The sequence below is a fragment of the Pelobates fuscus genome, chromosome 11, assembly GCF_036172605.1.
Source record: "Pelobates fuscus isolate aPelFus1 chromosome 11, aPelFus1.pri, whole genome shotgun sequence".
Classification (NCBI taxonomy): Eukaryota; Metazoa; Chordata; class Amphibia; order Anura; family Pelobatidae; genus Pelobates; species Pelobates fuscus.
The window spans coordinates 117,952,358-117,974,091 of NC_086327.1; the positions used below are offsets into that span (position 1 = coordinate 117,952,358).

The 21,734-nt window shown below is 40.1% G+C and overlaps 1 protein-coding gene across 2 annotated transcripts in view; it reads left to right on the plus strand.

Annotated features, from left to right (window-relative positions):
- The window catches only part of ANKK1 (ankyrin repeat and kinase domain containing 1), a 60,040-nt gene extending 40,427 nt beyond the window's left edge, over positions 1-19,613 (plus strand). The window contains exons 6-8 of one of the 2 annotated variants that reach the window (XM_063437048.1): positions 13,563-13,696; positions 15,823-15,859; positions 17,833-19,613. In XM_063437048.1, coding sequence (XP_063293118.1) covers positions 13,563-13,696; positions 15,823-15,859; positions 17,833-19,133 — 1,472 coding nt within the window. In that variant the 3' untranslated portion in view covers positions 19,134-19,613. The remainder of the gene's footprint in view (positions 1-13,562; positions 13,697-15,822; positions 15,860-17,832) is intronic. The other variant, XM_063437049.1, reaches the window with a different exon arrangement.
- Positions 19,614-21,734: the final 2,121 nt, after the last annotated feature.

The following is a 21,734-nucleotide window of genomic DNA, read 5'->3' on the forward strand; positions in this document are numbered from 1 at the left end:
TTGTCCAATCACAGACTTCCCAATACAGCTCAATAAGAAGTCTTTGTAAGTCAGGTGCTCTAGGTAATTGTTGCCTCTTGAGGTCAGCCAGCTGCATTGAGCTAACAAAACCCGGAAGTAAAACAACCTGTTGTCTGCTTGAAAACAAAGGGGGTGTAACCAAGTTAATTTGTAAAAGTGTCAAGTTGTAATGAAAGCTGCACTTTTCGCAAAATAAAAAAAGAGGACACACTCTTCACACATAAACCTTTTTTTAACAAGCTAAAGTTGTTTAGGGTTCTTTAAAGTACAAACATAAAGGATTAGAGGAGCAGAAATGGGTACAAATAAATACAAATATTAATTTTGTTTCCAGAATGGATACACACTTAGGGATTTATTCTTCTCCAAATGTACTAATTGTAAGAGTTCAACAATAGTCTAATAATCGTATATAACAAGTAGAACTAGTGTAAAGTATCCTATATACATTTATTCTGTGATACTAAAGACAGTCTATTTCCACTACATTGTTATAACATAATAGCAGTTAAGGCATTATCATAGATGAAGAGGTACTTCGAATTGATGTCACTTATTTCCAGTAACCTCAATTTCTACTGAAGGTGAGCTATAACTGAAATTATCAGAAGTGCTACTGAAATATAATAAGATAATTGTCAGTGTTGCACAATGGCTACATTGGTGGTACTCCAAAGTATATATAAAAATTATATATGACACTTTGAACATGTAAAAAATACACACAGATCCCCCAGTGTATAGATCACATATGTAGAGGACACCAATGCAGCTGTCGAAATCACTTGCTATCCGGTTGAAAGGAATTACTCAGTTGATGTATTGTCTACCGTGGACGTTTGTCCTATCTACTTCTACGAAATGCTTCTGTGCATTTTTCAGATATCTATTGAAGTAGCTTTTTTTTGGTTTAAAGAATTACTTATTTTTTTACCTTCAAATTGGCAACAGTTTCTCCAAAGGCAGGAATACTGATCAATTGGTATACCATATATCAAAAGATTAGAATGTTAACTGTTCCCGGAAAGTAAACTACCAATTGAGGTGTGTTTGCTTTATAAAGCAGAGTCCAGATAACTATTCCCCCCTTTATTAAGGCTACTAAGTCCATTATCTAACTCCAAAATTGATTATTTCAGATTGGATTTCATATGTGAATCTTGGGTTCATATCATTTATTGTCAAAGATATGCCAAAGCCCATAAAGGTTACTAAGACACTGCTTTTAGATTGGCTTGTGATATAGTTTAAAAGTAGTTAGCGTTAAAGTTTGTTCTCAAATATAAAAATGGTTTCAAAATGAAATGTAAAATTAGAAGGACAAAGTTTGCATGTTCTGTAATCTCTTTTTCTGATAATATTTATAGTGAAGTGTTTGATAATATCTGCAATTTCCCAAGCCTACATGATGGGGCATAGAGCTGTAGAGGTCTTCTACATTATTTCATTATATTTAAGTAACACTTTGAGGTTCTCAATTACAGCTCACTGTTGAAGTGCTACCTGATCTATACATATGTATTACCAACAATCACATTATAACATTGTAGTGAATATAGATAATCTGTTTATGCAGTAAGTAGAAATCCGGAGTGGATTCTTGACACTAGTAACATCCACCATAATAATCTCTTAGTGAGTTAGTCAATGAGTCCATTTGAGATTCAGTTCACTCACTACATTTTGAGGTGATTAAATCCCTAACACAGTGTAAATCTGGACACAAATATTAACAGATATGTTAATATATTAAATGTTTCAATAACATGTTTAACATTTTTTAATGTGACTCATTGTGATTGGTATTTCTAATTGCTAACTGGATAATTATGAGCCTAATTATCCAGTATATGTGTGATGATTAATCATCTTGCTGTGAAAGATACCATTAGCAACAAATAAATATCAATAGTAGTGATATGTTAGGATAACGTCAGTATATAGTACTTTGTAAAAACACCATGGATTGTGATTATCCTTTGTTTTTAGATTTAAATACAGTTTATTGATAACTTGACTAATAATTTAAGTGTTTTATTCCTAAAATAACTTCCCATAAGATACAGGGCTGAATCTAAAATTCTGGTACTTGCTTATAAACCTCACCATAATGCTGCTCTACCCTCCCTAATACACAAGTATGTTCCGTCTGTGTCTATTGTCTGCCTGTACTCCAACCTCTGACCCTCCCACCGCCTGAACAGCATCCATTTTGATTAATTCTGAAGCTGCATTCTTAGATAGAGGAGGGAAAGTGTAACTGCTGCTCATTGGATAGGGAAATGGATAGCTAGGCTAGGGTATTCAGTGTCCACTACAGTCCTGACGGACTCATCTGATCTCTGCTGTAAGGACAGCACCCCAAAAGCATCAGTCTGCTTTTTTTTTCTGTGTAATGTCATTGCAGTTGCCTGCCTGCCAGCTTCTGTGTCAGGCTCACAGTGGATACTGTGCCCACTTGCCCAGTGCCACCACTCATATCTGGTGTCACAATAGCTTGAATTTAAAAACAAAACATTTTTTTTCACTGTAATAGATTGAATAGCAGTTAGTTGTCTGCAAGCGTCTGGGTGTCAGCTCTTCAGCGTGTACTCTGCCAACTTCTGCCAGTCCACTTTGCCACTCATATCTGGTGTCACAATAGCGTGCCTTTAAAATGAAAAAATGTTTTCACTGTAAGCTAATAGCAGTCAGTGTCCTTCAAGCGGGTGTCAGGCCTTCAGCGTGTACTCTGCCAACCTCTGCCAGTGTACTTTGCCCCTCATATCTGGTGTCACAATAGCGTGCCTTTAAAATGAAAAAATGTTTTCACTGTAAGCTAATAGCAGTCAGTGTCCTTCAAGCGGGTGTCAGGCCTTCAGCGTGTACTCTGCCAACCTCTGCCAGTGTTCTTTGCCACTCATATCTGGTGTCACAATAGCGTGCCTTTAAAAAGAAAAAAGTTTTTCACTGTAAGCTAATAGCAGTCAGTGTCCTTCAAGCGGGTGTCAGGCCTTCAGCGTATACTCTTCCAACCTCTGCAAGTGCACAATATAGTTTTTCATGCTTAACTATTCAATATATATATTACAGCCCCTTCTATTCAGCAGCCTGTATATGTACACCTAAATATTAGAACATATCAGCTGCTGGAAATGAGGGGATGCTAGAATCTTTTAAAGTGGCTCTGTCACCATTTGGGACATTTTGCAAAGAATCCCAATGAAGACTGCCTCTCTTGCAGTGAGGTGGTCACAGAGTGCAAAGGAAGGTGAGTTTTACTATTAATTTTCATGTGGTTGGTCATCTTCAGCTCCTGGTGCTTCATCTGCCAGGAGCCCACATCAATGAGAGTACAACACTGTGGTCGGTGTGAGACCACAGGATCCTCCATAGATAATGCATTTTTCCCAAAAAAAACTTGATGGTGGAAGGTCTGACTTTTGCCCAGTTTTGTCGGTAGTGATGTACCGAACTGTTCGCTGGCGAATAGTTCCTGGCGAACATAGCATGTTCGCGTTCGCCACGGACGGTGAACACATGTGCGGTTCGATACGCCCCCTATTCGTCATCATTGAGTAAACTTTGACCCTGTGCCTCACGGTCAGCAGACACATTCCAGCAAATTAGCAGCAGACCCTCCCTTCCAGACCCTCCCACCGCCTGAACAGCATCCATTTTGATTAATTCTGAAGCTGCATTCTTAGATAGAGGAGGGAAAGTGTAACTGCTGCTCATTGGATAGGGAAATGGACAGCTAGTCTAGGGTATTCAGTGTTCACTACAGTCCTGAAGGACTCATCTGATCTCTGCTGTAAGGACAGCACCCCAAAAGCATCAGTCTGCTTTTTTTTCTGTGTAATGTAATTGCAGTTGCCTGCCTGCCAGCTTCTGTGTCAGGCTCACAGTGGATACTGTGCCCACTTGCCCAGTGCCACCATTCATATCTGGTGTCACAATAGCTTGAATTTAAAAACAAAACATTTTTTTTCACTGTAATAGATTGAATAGCAGTTAGTTGTCTGCAAGCGTCTGGGTGTCAGCTCTTCAGCGTGTACTCTGCCAACTTCTGCCAGTCCACTTTGCCACTCATATCTGGTGTCACAATAGCACTCCTTTAAAAAGAAAAAAAGTTTTTCACTGTAAGCTAATAGCAGTCAGTGTCCTTCAAGCGGGTGTCAGGCCTTCAGCGTGTACTCTGCCAACCTCTGCCAGTGTACTTTGCCCCTCATATCTAGTGTCACAATAGCGTGCCTTTAAAAAGAAAAAGTTTTTCACTGTAAGCTAATACCAGTCAGTGTCCTTCAAGCGGGTGTCAGGCCTTCAGCGTGTACTCTGCCAACCTCTGCCAGTGTTCTTTGCCACTCATATCTGGTGTCACAATAGCGTGCCTTTAAAATGAAAAAATGTTTTCACTGTAAGCTAATAGCAGTCAGTGTCCTTCAAGCGGGTGTCAGGCCTTCAGCGTGTACTCTGCCAACCTCTGCCAGTCCACTTTGCCACTCATATCTGGTGTCACAATAGCGTGCCTTTAAAAAGAAAAAAAGTTTTTCACTGTAAGCTAATAGCAGTCAGTGTCCTTCAAGCGGGTGTCAGGCCTTCAGCGTATACTCTGCCAACCTCTGCAAACCTCTGCAAGTGCACATTGCCACTCATATCTGGTGTCACAATAGCGTGCATTTAAAACCAAAAAACTTTTTTCACTGTTATAGATTGAATAGCAGTTAGTTGTCTTCTAGCGGGTGTGTCAGGCCTTCAGCGTGTACTCTGCCAATATCTGCCAGTGTACTTTGCCACTCATATCTGGTGTCACAATAGCGTGCATTTAAAAAGAAAAACTGTTTTTCACTGTAAGCTAATAGCAGTCAGTGTCCTTCAAGCCGGTGTCAGGCCTTCAGCGTGTACTCTGCCAACCTCTGCCAGTATACTTTGCCACGCATATCTGGTGCCAAAATAGCATGCCTTTAAAAAGAAAAACAGATTTCACTGTAAGCTAATAGCAGTCAGTGTCATTCAAGCGGGTGTGTCAGGCCTTCAGCGTGTACTCTGCCAACCTCTGCCAGTCAACTTTGCCACTCATATCTGGTGTCACAATAGCATGCCTTTAAAAAGAAAAAAAAATTCACTGTAAGCTAATAGCAGTCAGTGTCCTTCAAGCAGGTGTAAGGCCTTCAGCGTGTACTCTGCCAACCTGTGCCAGTGTACTTTGCCACTCATATCTGGTGTCACAATAGCGTGCCTTTAAAAAGAAAAAACGTTTTTCACTGTAAGCTAATAGCAGTCAGTGTCCTTCAAGCGGGTGTTTCAGGCCTTCAGCGTATACTCTGCCAACCTCTGCAAGTGCACATTGCCACTCATATCTGGTGTCACAATAGCGTGCATTTAAAACCAAAAAACTTTTTTCACTGTTATAGATTGAATAGCAGTTAGTTGTCTTCTAGCGGGTGTGTCAGGCCTTCAGCGTGTACTCTGCCAATCTCTGCCAGTGTACTTTGCCACTCATATCTGGTGTCACAATAGCGTGCCTTTAAAAAGAAAAAGTTTTTCACTGTAAGCTAATACCAGTCAGTGCCCTTCAAGCGGGTGTGTCAGGCCTTCAGCGTGTACTCTGCCAACCTCTGCCAGTGTTCTTTGCCACTTATATCTGGTGTCACAATAGCGTGCCTTTAAAATGAAAAAAATGTTTTCACTGTAATCTAATAGCAGTCAGTGTCCTTCAAGCGGGTGTCAGGCCTTCAGCGTGTACTCTGCCAACCTCTGCCAGTCCACTTTGCCACTCATATCTGGTGTCACAATAGCGTGCCTTTAAAAAGAAAAAAAGTTTTTTACTGTAAGCTAATAGCAGTCAGTGTCCTTCAAGCGGGTGTCAGGCCTTCAGCGTATACTCTGCCAACCTCTGCAAGTGCACATTGCCACTCATATCTGGTGTTACAATAGCGTGCATTTAAAACCAAAAAACTTTTTTCACTGTTATAGATTGAATAGCAGTTATTTGTCTTCAAGCGGGTGTGTCAGGCCTTCAGCGTGTACTCTGCCAATATCTGCCAGTGTACTTTGCCACTCATATCTGGTGTCACAATAGCGTGCATTTAAAAAGAAAAACAGTTTTTCACTGTAAGCTAATAGCAGTCAGTGTCCTTCAAGCGGGTGTGTCAGGCCTTCAGCGTGTACTCTGCCAACCTCTGCCAGTCCACTTTGCCACTCATATCTGGTGTCACAATAGTGTGCCTTTAAAAAGAAAAAAGTTTTTCACTGTAAGCTAATAGCAGTCAGTGTCCTTCAAGCGGGTGTCAGGCCTTCAGCGTGTACTCTGCCAACCTCTGCCAGTGCACTTTGCCACTCTTATCTGGTGTCACAATAGCGTGCCTTTAAAAAGAAAAAAGTTTTTCACTGTAAGCTAATAGCAGTCAGTGTCCTTCAAGCAGGTGTAAGGCCTTCAGCGTGTACTCTGCCAACCTCTGCCAGTGTACTTTGCCACTCATATCTGGTGTCACAATAGCGTGCCTTTAAAAAGAAAAACAGTTTTTCACTGTAAGCTAATAGCAGTCACTGTCATTCAAGCGGGTGTGTCAGGCCATCAGCGTGTACTCTGCCAACCTCTGCCAGTCCACTTTGCCACTCATATCTGGTGTCACAATAGCGTGCCTTTAAAAAGAAAAAAAAATTCACTGTAAGCTAATAGCAGTCAGTGTTCTTCAAGCAGGTGTAAGGCCTTCAGCGTGTACTCTGCCAACCTCTGCCAGTGTACTTTGCCACTCATATCTGGTGTCACAATAGTGTGCCTTTAAAAAGAAAAAAGTTTTTCACTGTAAGCTAATAGCAGTCAGTGTCCTTCAAGCGGGTGTCAGGCCTTCAGCGTGTACTCTGCCAACCTCTGCCAGTGCACTTTGCCACTCTTATCTGGTGTCACAATAGCGTGCCTTTAAAAAGAAAAAAGTTTTTTACTGTAAGCTAATAGCAGTCAGTGTTCTTCAAGCAGGTGTAAGGCCTTCAGCGTGTACTCTGCCAACCTCTGCCAGTGTACTTTGCCACTCATATCTGGTGTCACAATAGCGTGCCTTTAAAAAGAATAAAAGTTTTTCACTGTAAGCTAATAGCAGTCAGTGTCCTTCAAGCGGGTGTTTCAGGCCTTCAGCGTATACTCTGCCAACCCCTGCAAGTGCACATTGCCACTCATATCTGGTGTCACAATAGCGTGCATTTAAAACCAAAAAACTTTTTTCACTGTTATAGATTGAATAGCAGTTAGTTGTCTTCAAGTGGGTGTGTCAGGCCTTCAGCATGTACTCTGCCAATCTCTGCCAGTGTACTTTGCCACTCATATCTGGTGTCACAATAGCGTGCCTTTAAAAAGAAAAAGATTTTTACTGTAAGCTAATACCAGTCAGTGTCCTTCAAGCGGGTGTGTCAGGCCTTCAGCGTGTACTCTGCCAACCTCTGCCAGTGTTCTTTGCCACTTATATCTGGTGTCACAATAGCGTGCCTTTAAAATGAAAAAAATGTTTTCACTGTAAGCTAATAGCAGTCAGTGTCCTTCAAGCGGGTGTCAGGCCTTCAGCGTATACTCTGCCAACCTCTGCAAGTGCACATTGCCACTCATATCTGGTGTCACAATAGCGTGCATTTAAAACCAAAAAACTTTTTTCACTGTTATAGATTGAATAGCAGTTAGTTGTCTTCAAGCGGGTGTGTCAGGCCTTCAGCGTGTACTCTGCCAACCTCTGCCAGTCCACTTTGCCACTCATATCTGGTGTCACAATAGTGTGCCTTTAAAAAGAAAAAAATGTCACGTGGGTGATTGCTCGGCAAGAAGAAGGACAGGGCGAAAGTTCAGATGGGAAGACAGAGAGGAGGAGGAGACGAGTTGGAAGCAGGGGGAGGTTGTCACAAGAAGCTAGTGGCACAGTCAGACAGCATGCATCGGCACCCGGGGTCAGCCCGACAGCACGCCAATCAACGCATGCTGTGTCCACCACCAGAATGCCGTCATTAAAGAGCTCAGCAGTGTGGCATTTTTTTTGTGTGTCTGCCTCTGACAACAGCGATGCCATTTGCAACCTGTGCCAAAAGAAACTGAGTCGTGGGAAGTCCAACACCCACCTAGGTACAACTGCTTTGCGTAGGCACATGATCGCACATCACAAACGCCTATGGGATCAACACATGAGTACAAGCAGCACACAAACTCAAAGCCGCCATCCTCCTCCTGGTCCAGCATCTTCAGCCACGTCAACCACTGCTGTCCTCCTTGCCCCCTCTCAACCATCCACCACTCTGTCTCTCGCCTTGAGCAGTTCCCGCTCATCTGCCCACAGTCAGGTGTCTGTCAAGGACATGTTTGAGCATAAGAAGCCAATGTCAGAAAGTCACCCCCTTGCCCAGCGTCTGACAGCTGGCTTGCCTGAACTATTAGCTCGCCAGCTTTTACCATACAATCTGGTGGAGTCTGAGGCGTTCAAAAAATTTGTGGCTATTGGGATACCGCAGTGGAAGGTACCCAGACGAAATTTCTTTGCAGAAAAGGCAATCCCCAACCTGTACTCGATTGTGCAAAAGGAAGTAATGGCATGTCTGGCACACAGTGTTGGGGCAAGGGTCCATCTGACCACTGATACCTGGTCTGCAAAGCATGGTCAGGGCAGGTATATCACCTACACTGCGCATTGGGTAAACCTGCTGACTGCTGCCAAGCATGGAATGCATGGCTCTGCAGAGGAGTTGGTGACGCCACCACGACTTGCAGACAGGCCTGCTGCCACCTCCTCTACTCCTCCTACTCCATCCTCTTCCATAACCTCCTCGGCTGAGTCCTCTTCTGCTGCTGCGTCTTGCTCCACATCAACGGCACCCCCACACATCCCGGATACAGCAGTGTCACGCCGTCTTGGGTTTGACTTGCTTGAAAGCAGAGAGTCACACCGGACAAGCACTCCTGTCCACCCTGAACGCACAGGTGGAAAAGTGGCTGACTCCGCAGCAACTGGATATCGGCAAAATGGTTTGTGACAAGGGAACAAATTTGTTGGCGGCATTGAAGTTGGGCAAGTTGACACATGTGCCGTGCATGGCACATTTGTGTAATCTGATCGAACAACGCTTTGTGCATAAGTACACAGGCTTACAGGACGTCCTGAAGCAGGCCAGAAAGATGTGTGGCAATTTCAGGCTTTCCTACACGGCCATGGCGCACTTTGCAGATATCCAGCGGCGAAACAACATGCCAGTGAGGCACTTGATTTGCGACAGCCCGACACATTGGAATTCAACACTCCTAATGTTCGACCTCCTGCTCCAACAAGAAGCCGTTAATGAATATCTGTATGATCGGGGTGCTAGGACAGCCTCTGCGAAGCTGGGAATTTTTTTGCCACGTTACTGGACGCTCATGCGCAATGCCTGTCGGCTCATGCGTCCTTTTGAGGAGGTGACAAACCTAGTCAGTCGCACCGAAGGCACCATCAGCGACATCATACCATTTGTTTTCTTCCTGGAGCGTGCCCTGCGAAGAGTGCTGGATCAGGCCGTAGATGAGCGTGAAGAGGAAGAGTTGTGGTCACCATCACCACCAGAAACAGCCTTATCAGCATCGCTTGCTGGACCTGCGGCAACGCTGGAAGAGGATTGTGAGGAAGAGGAGTCAGAGGAGGAATGTGGCTTTGAGGAGGAGGAAGAAGACCAACCACAACAGGCATCCCAGGGTGCTCGTTGTCACCTATCTGGTACCCGTGGTGTTGTACGTGGCTGGGGGGAAGATCATACCTTCATTGACATCACTGAGGAGGAGGAACGGGAAATGAGTAGCTCGGCATCCAACCTTGTGCAAATGGGGTCTGTCATGTTTTCGTGCCTGTTGAGGGACCCTCGTATAAAAAGGCTGAAGGAGAACGACCTGTACTGGGTGTCCACGCTACTAGACCCCCAGTATAAGCAGAAAGTGGCTGAAATGTTACTAAATTACAACAAGTCGGAAAGGATGCAGCATTTGCAAAATAAATTAAAAAGTATGCTTTACACAGCGTATAAGGGTGATGTCACAGCACAACGGGAATCTAACAGGGGAAGAGGTGAAAGTAATCCTCCTCCTCCCATGACCACACCGGCAAGGACAGGACACTTTACAGACGTGTTCTTGATGGAGGACATGCAGAGATTTTTAAGTCCTACGCATCGCCACAGCCCTTCGGGATCCACCCTCAGAGAACGACTCGACCGACAGGTAGCAGACTACCTCGCCTTATCTGAAGATATCGACACTCTGAGGAGTGATTAACCCCTTGACTACTGGGTGTGCAAGCTTGACCTGTGGCCTGAGCTATCCCAATTTGCGATAGAACTTCTGGCCTGCCCCGCTTCAAGTGTCCTGTCAGAAAGGACCTTCAGTGCAGTCACTGAGAAGAGAAGTCGCCTAGGTCAAAAAAGTCTAGATTACCTCACCTTTATTAAGATGAATGAGGGATGGATCCCGAAGGGACTGACAGTGGGCGATACATTCGACTAAAAATGGCCTGATAAGATGAGCTGCCTTGTGCTAAAAATGGTCTACACGCTGCTGTATTTTAGCTCTGAATGCCGGTTGACTTGCGTGGCTTATCCACTAGGGTTCAAGCCGCAATTTTTTAGGGCACTTTCTGCCTGGGAAACAAACATCAGTTTTTCTGGCCGCTGCTACAGCAGCGGCTGCAACAATACCTAATTTTTCAGGCATGTGTACATGCCTAATTTTTCGGGCCTCTGGTGCTGCACTGTGGCTTCAAAAACCAAACCAAAAAAAAAGGCACTTAACAGTGATTAAACTGATAGGAATAGTACTACTTAACACACCACTCCTATCTGGTGGCACATTAGATTGCACCCGCAGTGCCCCAAATTTGAAGTAGGAGGACCGACCAAGCATCTTTTTCCATCTCCCAGTTCCTAAAATTGATGCCATATACACGTCCCCTGATAGGGCGCCAGCTCGTTATTCTCTTGGGCACCAGCTCGTTATTCTCTTTTTCACTTCACTAGGGACACTTTACTGCACTATGGGCACTTAGACCCACTCTTTGTCTTGCACACTGTTATTCCTAGCCAGCATCTGTGATGGGAAATCAGGTCATCTAAGCAGTCATCTAAACGTTTAGAATGAGCTTTAGCTTTGAACACCCTTGAAGGTGTTTAAGGAGATTAGGGCTAGTTTAGAGGATTCTTCTTAGACCTCTCTGAGTCTTTATAGCCCTTCTACCTATCCAACATTTCTGGAAACTAGCTAAGAGAAAGGGTGGCTGTGTGTCTGTGATACATTTAGCTTTATATCACCTTATTGACACTTTATCACTCCGGTCTCCATACTCTCTGCCTATACCCATCTATTTAGAGGGAATTTCCTTGCCCCTGCCAATATTATATAATAGGTAATAGTATTACCATTATTACACAATTAGCCACTATAGGGGAATGAGTATAGTATCCCTTTGTTATTTATAAATGATACAATAAAGACTTTTGTCCATTACTCAATTTACTTTAACAAAGGGTACTAACCACGGTATTAGGAAGCATTACTCTGCTTTCCCTTTCTCCCTCTATTATACACCTATGCTCACTAGGATTTGTAGATATCACTTTATTATAGTTGTCTAACCTTTTCCTATGCCAGTTTTAGATCTCCTTCTTGGGAGATTTTGTCTTTTTTCAGTTTATTAGCATACTTTCAGGGACCCTTGGTGTTGTACGTGGCTGGGTGGAGGAAGAGACCTTCAATGAGATCAGTGAGGACAAGGAACGGACATGGCTAGCTTGGTATCCAACCTTGTGCAAATGGGGAGTTTGCGGTTGTGCAAATGGACTGTTTGCGGTTGTTTGCGGTGCGTTAAACGGGGAGTTTGGTCTGTCACTGTGAAGCGGGCGTAACCCTTACACTACCTGATCGATACAACATCATACAGTAGGTCCCCCCCTCATTATTTTTATGGCCCCCACCAACCGCTCACGAGTGGGGGCGGGCGGGAGGACAGTAGGTCCCCCCCTTATCCTTATTTACTGAATATTCCCCTGTATAACAATGTTTGGCATTTAGTGAACATTCCATATTCTGCTCTGTGTCAGTGTGTATCAGGGTCTCTGAGGACAGGTGTCAATCCATATTTGCCAAGTGACCCTATGTAGGGGGAACAGTCCCTATTCTGCTCTGTGTCAGTGTGTATCAGGGTCCCTGAGGACAGGTGTCAATCCATATCTGCCAAGTGACCCTATGTAGGGGGAACAGTCACTATTCTGCTCTGTGTCAGTGTGTATCAGGGTCTCGGAGGACAGGTGTCAATCCATATCTGCCAAGTGACCCTATGTAGGGGGAACAGTCACTATTCTGCTCTGTGTCAGTGTGTATCAGGGTCTCGGAGGACAGGTGTCAATCCATATCTGCCAAGTGACCCTATGTAGGGGGAACAGTCTCTATTCTGCTCTGTGTCAGTGTGTATCAGGGATCCTTAGGATAGGTGTCAATCCATATCTGCCAAGTGACCCTTACGTAGGGGGAACAGTCCCTATTATGCTCTGTGTCAGTGTGTATCAGGGTCCCTGAGGACAGGTGTCAATCCATATCTGCCAAGTGACCCTATGTAGGGGGAACAGTCACTATTTTGCTCTGTGTCAGTGTGTATCAGGGTCTCTGATGACAGGTGTCAATCCATATCTGCCAAGTGACCCTATGTAGGGGGAACAGTCTCTATTCTGCTCTGTGTCATTGTGTATCAGGGATCCTTAGGATAGGTGTCAATCCATATCTGCCAAGTGACCCTATGTAGGAGGAACAGTCCCTATTCTGCTCTTTGTCAGTGTGTATCAGGGATCCTTAGGATAGGTGTCAATCCATATCTGCCAAGTGACCCTATGTAGGGGGAACAGTCCTTATTCTGCTCTGTGTTAATGTGTATCAGGGTCTCTGAGGACAGGTGTCAATCCATATGTCAAGGTGTCAATATGTCATATGTCAGGTGTCAATCCATATCCATTGTGATTTAGGAATGTTAGGTGATGTATGCCCTTTATGGATTAAAACCAGACTCTGCATCAACTGTGTAATTTTCCATGGGAGTTTTGCCATGGATCCCTCTCCGGCATGCCACAGTCCAGGTGTTAGTCCCCTTGAAACAACTTTTCCATCACTATTGCGGCCAGAAAGAGTCCCTGAGGGTTTTAAAATTCGCCTGCCCATTGAAGTCTATGGCGGTTCGCCCGGTTCGCCCGTTCGCGAACGTTTGCGGAAGTTCGCGTTCGCCGTTCGCGAACCGAAAATGTTGTATTCGCGACATCACTATTTGTCGGGCGCAGGGAATATACACAAGACAAAGTGTGTGTGTCAAGCACTCTTTAAGCATATATTTTGCTATACAAAAAAAACAATAATCACCAACTGCTTAAGTGTAATAATCTAGAACATTTTTACAGTTGTTAATGCATTAAAAATATAGGGTATTTTTTTAACTTGACTAAAAATGGCAAATGCTCTTTCAATGAATCATTTTATTGAATATTATGGCATTCTCTATTTGAAATGATTAATCCCTGTCTTCCTTGTTTAGATATCGTTGTTGAATCACATATGTTGCTGTGCTTGATACAAATTCCTTTACCAGAACCTGAAGAAAGTTCAGGTAATGCAGAAGAAGACCACTTAAAGTCTTCTTCTGTCATACACCTTGAAGGAGCTATTAATGTAAGTATGACAAGATTTGAATGTTCATTAGGTTAATGGTTAATATTTTTAGCTTAACCCTTCATTTGTCAGGGTTATTCACTAAAGTGAGAATTTGAAATGAATTCAAATTACATTTCATAATTAAGGTAAAAATAGCTGGATTGGAAATGTTACCTAAGACTGCTATGCTTTCAGTCAATCTACTCTAGCGTTCTACTTGAAATTCACTTTGAATTCACTTTGTATTTTCTCTTTAGTAAATAACCCTGTTTATACAAAATTTGTAAAAACATAATTTGGCTGTGCTATTGAAGGAAGTGATTAAATGAGCTACAAAATGAACATATGATGTTTACATAATAATATAAAGCAGCACCTGCAATATCAGTATGGACTCTGCCTTGTTACATGTGACAGTTGGATATGCAACATACTCAAAAACAAGATTAAACAATACAAATTAAAATGAATAACAAAACAGACAAACAGACAGACAGGTAGGCAGGCAGGCAGACAGACAGACATGCAGACATGCAGACAGACAGACATGCAGACCGACATGCAGACCAACATGCAGACAGACAGACAAACAGACTAAGATACAAACAGACAGGCTAACATTTAGACCAACATGCAAACAGACAAACTAGCATGCAGACAGACAGACTAACATGTGGACAGACAGACTAACAGACAGACAGACAGACTAACAGACAGACTAACATGCAGACAGACAGACTAACATGGAGTTAGATAGACTAACATGCAGACAGACAGACTAATACGCAGACAGTTATTTTGACAATTACTGTACTTGTGGGGCCTGTGTCATGTTCCCCATCGATCTCCGTGTGGTGGTGGTGGTGTCATTGTTGTTGTGACTTTGATTTATGCTATTTAATTATATAGAGGGGATATAGAGTGATATTGTGTGTTCAGGCGCTTAAATAGGTGGGAAAGATTCTATGAGCTGCTACCACCAATGTGTAATCCTCTCACAATTTAACACAAGAATATAAAGTATGATGATAGACTGTGTGGTGGAAAACCAACACTAGTCAGTAGGTGGAGCGCTTGAAAGTTACATGCAAATAACTCACCTCCCCCCTCTTTTGGGTATACTTGTAATAACCTAGAGGTGGGGATTGAGATAAAGAATACAATTGTGTGATATGTTAAACAACAGTGGAGTGGTAATCAAGGTACATAGACCCACTCACATGGTACTGAGCCTCAGCAGGACAGGCTCAGATCACTTGGGCAGGCGTGTATTTAAGGGTAACATGAAACCAACAGTTGGTGAAATTCGTACTGTTCCATTAAAAGTAAAAAAGTCCAGACATGGTGTAGCAATTTAGATGGTAAAATACACAGAACGGCTCACCTTGTTCAGAGCCTGTAACCCTTGCTCTGAGTGTAATGATGTATGTGCCAATAAGGGGGCACAAGCCCAATAGATGGATGTCAGGAACACTACTTACGTCCACAGGCAGGAGTTGAAAAACATTTATTTAAATTTTAAAAGGCTAATACAAAATAAAATAACTGTATTAAAACAGTAGTATAAGTGAATCTTCAATCCTCCTGGACAATGATTGCTTTATTGCTTTTTACTTGCAAATTATACACTTTTATGCTAATATTTTGTTTTTTTTATATGATATATAATGAATAGTTGTCTGCATATATGTCAACATTAGTGTGGAAGTGGGTATTAGGTGAGAACACAGAGGATTAAATGAACCCCATGGATTGAAGCCACTGAAATAAATATGTATGACATTCAGATATTCATCACACAGCATATATAAATATACCCTAAACAGGCACTTTTGGGGACACCTTCTGACATTTCTGCTTTCATTCATTTTTACAGATAAAATTGTACATATTGACAGTATTTGCTTATTGACTGAATTATTCAGCCTGTCACCTATTTGGACTCCTATCTGTAGCTTAGGTCCCTATCTGGCTAAATGATATGATAAATATAAATATAAAAGAAAACATTTAATTTTTTTGCGGGTGAAAAATCACTATTTTTGATATAAGCGCATCTTTAAATATAAATAACATATATTCAATGATATGTCAAATAATCCTAGCTGTAGCAACTAAGTAATTTTTCCCAATCTTTCACCTAGGGAAGCCAGCAATCATCTACCGAGACCGAAAGCAGTGGTAAGTATATTTTTTTAAAGCGTTTAAGCAAATATCTTTCATCTATCTGTCTTTCTGACTTCTGATTAGAGGAGAATGCAGAATATAAGTGGAGTGTTAGATAACTGGAAAATAGTCAAAATCCTCTACTTGTGTTTAGTACAAATTATATATGTCATGTTGATGATAATGCATGTTTTCAACTACATCATTATTATAAATATACAACACTGCCATAATTAGGTGCTACACTAATCACAGGTTACCTCTTTTTATGGAGGAATGTGTGTAACAAAAATGCTTTAAGAGGTGAAAAATGATTTACAAGCAGCTCTATACACTTGTGTGGAAATAGCCTCAGTTCCACTAAACAAATATGTCAATTATAGTGCGGTGTAAGTGACAAAAGACCTACACCTATAAGTGGAGCGCTCAAACACATATACAGCTTACCAAACGTTATTCCGTTTAATGGTGCAGTATCAAGTACATGTTAAAAAAATACAAAAGAATACAATATAGTGCAGATGGTATATAAAGTGGCAGTGCAGCAATAGTGGTTATACCGTAGTGAACGTGTACACTCACATTTTAAGGAGCCTGTATATAGAAAACACTGGCTCCGTATTACGGCTTGTGTGCTTATAATGGTAGCACCACCCTTCTACTTCGGCTTGAAGAAATTCTCAAAAACATAAAAGAGAATGGACCAATGTGTAAATTTTGGCAGCGAAGAGACACAAATATAGGTGAATAAATTGGGTGCTCACCTGGTCCTGAGCCTGTGGGTCCGGGCTCTAGGTATATAAGTATTGTACCAATTCAAGTGGGGATGGTACTACCCCTATGAGGATTCCTTGGAGGCTCCAAAAAGGACTTGAATAAAATTTGAAAAAAGTAACACATTTATTGATATACAACAAATAAAAATAAATGTATCTGTTAAAAAGTCCTCAATAAAAGTCCTTTAAAATGGCCAATACGCGTTTCACTCTCAAAATAGAGATACGGCTGACTGAAGAAGCTCTATTTTGAGAGTGAAACGCGTATTGACCATTTTAAAGGACTTTTATTGAGGACTTTTTAACAGATTCATTTATTTTGATTTGTTGTATATCAACTTGATACTGCACCATTGAACGGAATAACGTTTGGTAAGCTGTATATGTGTTTGAGCGCTCCACTTATAGGTGTAGGTCTTTTGTCACTTACACCGCACTATAATTGACATAGGTGCTACACTAATGTGACACTCACCTACTACTACCGGCTATACCCAGCAAGCCTTCCTACCTTAAAGACCCTGTTTGGAAATACTTTTATGGATATACCTCACCCATATCCCATATTGTCATCATGGTGGGGTGACATCGGCCATTCTGTTTCTATATTCCTCTGGAAATGTTCAAGAGTACTCCCTAGAAGAATAACCATAATAACTTGCATTGTAGTTGCTGTGCTGGAGAGAATGAGAAAGACCTGTTGAAAAAAACTGTCCTTGTCTCAGTTCTTGGATAACAGGGCTATGAAGGTGGCATAGACATGTATGCCAAAAACTGATTGACAGATGAGTAAAGGAACCATGGCCTCGATTTAATAATGTTGGACAAGCTTTCCAATGGATTTAATAATTTTGGATAGACTTTTCAAGTGTTTTTAACTTTTCAACATAGTAAAATGTGAAAACATATATCATATAACTATCTCAATATATTAAAAAAATCGAAATAATAAAACATTTAAATATTTTCCATAATTTAAATCATTTTAAAAGTTTAGCCAAAAATATGAAATCATTTGGAAAACATATCCAACAATATATTATCTATAGACAAAAGTATCCTTTACACCATGTACGATAAAGTTTCGTGTCAAGCACTCTTTAAGTAAAACATAAATATAACACAAGGTTTTAGTATGTTTATTGGAAAACTTCACAATGATAAAAATCCTCAGTAATATGAAAGTTAAAATATTTTTTTCTTCTCCCATAGAAGAAGACAGTTTAATGACCTTTGTTCTAGAAAACAATGAAGATATATCCTGGGTAGATGAAAAAAATTTCACCCTGCTCCACGTTGCTGTTACCCAAGGAAATCTTGAGAAAGTGAATCGTTTTATTAGTCTTGATGCCAATGTGAATAGTAGAACAGTTACCGGATATACACCTCTCATCTTGGCAGTGCAAAAGAGACTTCCAGATATATGCAGTTCTTTGATTGAGAATGGGGCAGATGTAAATATCACTGATGAAGACAGTTGGTCTCCTCTTCATTTTGCAGCTCAGCTTGGGGATGACAGGATTGCAAGACTTCTACTGGATCACTCTGCTGCTGTTGATGCACAGGAACGTGATGGATGGACACCTCTTCATTTAGCATGCCAAAATGGTTTTGAGAATGTTGCCCGTGTCCTTTTTACACGGCATTGTGACCCGAATATTCAGGAGATAGATGGGAAAACTGCACTCCATCTAGCTTCATATTTTGGCCATTGTAAACTTGTAAAACTTCTGTCTAACCAAGGAGCTGATCTAGACAGAAAGCAGAATAACCACCGGACTGCTCTACATATTGCCACTGAAAGGGGTTATTTTACAGTGCTGAAGCATTTGATACAAAAAGGAGCCAATGTGAACTGTTGTGATAAGAGTAATTACAGCCCTTTGCACATAGCAGCATTGAAGGGTAACAGTTTAACCTGTAGACATCTAATGAGGCATGGTGCTCAGATTGATATGAAGAATAACCAAGAGTGGACACCCTTACACCTTGCAACATTTAAAGGACACATTGGAGTTATTAAGTTACTCAAGGAAAATGACGCTGACATGAATGTGAAAGGAGGTATGGGATGGACACCTCTACATTTAGCCGTACGCTTTAGTGAGGACCCTGTGGTTTCTACACTTCTCGATTTGGAAGCTAACCCCAGTATTGCTGAAATGTCAGGCTGGACTCCATTGCACCTTGCTGTCCAACGAGGTGCCTTTTGCAGTGTTATTAACCTTATTGAAAACAAAGCAGACGTTAATGTAAAGAATACATTTGGTTGGACTCCATTACATTTGGCAGTGTTAAATACAAATGCTGCCATTATTAAGACTTTGCTGCTGGCCAATGCAAAGTTAAATATTCAGGATGTTAATGGTTGTACACCTTTACAACTAGCAGTTAGGAATAGAAAACACGTCATTGTTGCTCTCTTGGAAGGCAAGGAAGCCGTATCTAGTAGTTCTGAAGAAGGAAGTGAATATTCGGGATCTTTGCTGAATTTGCAAGAGCAACTACAATAACTATATTCTTGTCTGAAAAAGCAAACTTGCAGAATATTGCATAAATCTTTGATAAAAACAGCTAATTCCAAAGATTCTATGCAGATTGATCTTTCAACAAAGAATTACGCAGAGCTGGTCTTACCCATTCAGTATAATGCTGAATACTGAAAGCCATATATCATGAAAAGCATCCTTCCATGAAGACTTTCCAATGAAACATACAGTGTCATAAATAAATAAATAAAGCAAAATGCTACAAAGGATGCTAAATCAATTTACGACTCTGGTGCGTGAATTAAGCACAAGTTGTTTATGGTTTCATTATTACATGATCTGAAATGTAATGCTTTTCACTCATTTTGATTTATTGGGATTCATAAATTACACGATCCAACTTTTCTTCTATCTACTGTGCAATTTTAATAAGTGCCCATTCGACTGTATGTTGATCACAATCCGAACCAGTTTTACAGAATACCAAATAATCACATAGCTTTATTTTCACAATAGAAACTCCGTCCTGAACTGGTTAACAAACTATAGGAAATAAAAATTGAAATAAAATAAATAAATAAATAAATAAAAAATATATATATATATACATGTATGAAAAGGAAATAGTCCTTGCACACAGGCTGTAATAAATATATATGCCGGGTGCCAGCCAGGGTTGAAATTATCCTAGAAAAAGTAAGGGTAAGCTGCACTCATGGTCTTCCATTAAAATTGAGTTTATTGGGTATATATTAAAAATATCGACTTTTAATGTATACCCAATAAACTGGATTTTAATGGAAGACTGTGAGTGCAGCTTTCCTTTACTTTTTCTTATATATGTATATATATATATATATATATATATATATATACACACACAGATTTTATTGCAGTCCAATAAATGGTTAGAAAAATAGCAAACTGTAAATGATGTATACATTTCTTTTTAACGTGGCATTTTTACTAAGAGAAAAGATGTATAAATTGTATATTTTTACTGAAGATAAATAGAAAACATGTAAATAAATAAATGTGTTTTATTTAAAAAATGCAGACACATGCTGGGAACACTTAACTGGATTGCATACTGGCCTCAATTTAATATTTTTGGATAAGCTTTAGAATTATAATTTAAAAAAAAAGTATTTTAATATGATTTGATACATAGATAGATTTTTTTATATGATATATTTATTGATATTTTATTATTTTGGAGTTTATCTTTTTTTTTTTTATGTTTATCCAAACATTTTAAGTCAAGTTTATTATCAGCCACTTAGAAAGTAGAGTTTAGAGTTAAGGTTGGTGCAGTATTGGAGATATTATCACTTCACACATATGGCAACAAATTCAAGTGCATAATTTATATTAAAAGCATCTTTAAAAACTCTGGATCTTTATAAAATATGTAAACAGCTTAAAGGAAAACTCTGAGTGCCATAACCACTAAAAACGTATATAGTGGTTATGGTGCCAAGAGTGCCCTGATGCCCCTCATTGTAAGTAGTCAAAGCATTTGCTAATTGTTTGACGGCTGAAAGTAATAACTATCTTAAATACCCGTAGCTTGGGTGGTCATATAAACTCCTTAGCTAAATTTTTAAGTAGAATCTTTAAGGTCTAATTCATAAAACAGACTTGTCATTAGTCTGGCAAATAGTGTTGTAATTTTTCATAATGAATTTTTGCATGGTTAACTCCAAAAGGGAGATAAATTATCCTTGCTAATTGATTTTAGCCGTTGTGTTCTTTATGTGTGATATGTACGGACAATAGTTAAGATTTATGGAGATAAATTATGTTTACCTTTCCACAGTTGTATTAGTAAATATGTGCACTTTAAACATATAATGTGTTAATATAAATAATTGTATTACATTTTTAGAAAGGTAAAATAATGTATTATAGTATATTATCACCATATAATCTGTGCATTTTTTTGTTTGTTTAATCATTTTTATTGAAAAGAGTCATGTAACATAAAGTGGAATATACATTAAGAATGCCAATATTGCATAAATGTTTAAACTACAATAATATACAATATATATATATATATTTAAATGCACAGCATGTACCAGATTCCACTCTTCTGATTTTTTGAGTTTCTTTTAGAAATATTTAAGCAAAATAACAAAGAACACAGTCACCGATACCCGTAGAGCCAATTTGTAAATAATCAAGAACAAAGACCATATTCAATACATAATAAAAACAATAGACAACTCATACAGATCAGAGTAAATAGAGAAACCAAAGACACTAAAGAAATTAGCATACTAACAAGATCAATAATCAATAAAACTCAATGGAGACAATTCAGATAACACTTAGAAATCTAGAGGAAAAAAAGAGAAAGAAAAGAACAGAAACATAGTGCATTATTGTTTATTAAGGACACATCCACTGTACACATATCTTCAGAAAATATATTAAAATATATATTAAACTCTATAGTCAATAGTGTTATTTAGATCACATATTTACCAATGTTATTGTTTGGTTTCTCTCTAGCCAAAATAATCAACTAGTGAATTTTAACACAGAAATGCGCAAGCAACTTAAAAATAAAATATTGTCCCCTTTTTTGTCTGATAGGTGGCAAGATTTATTTAGTTTAAT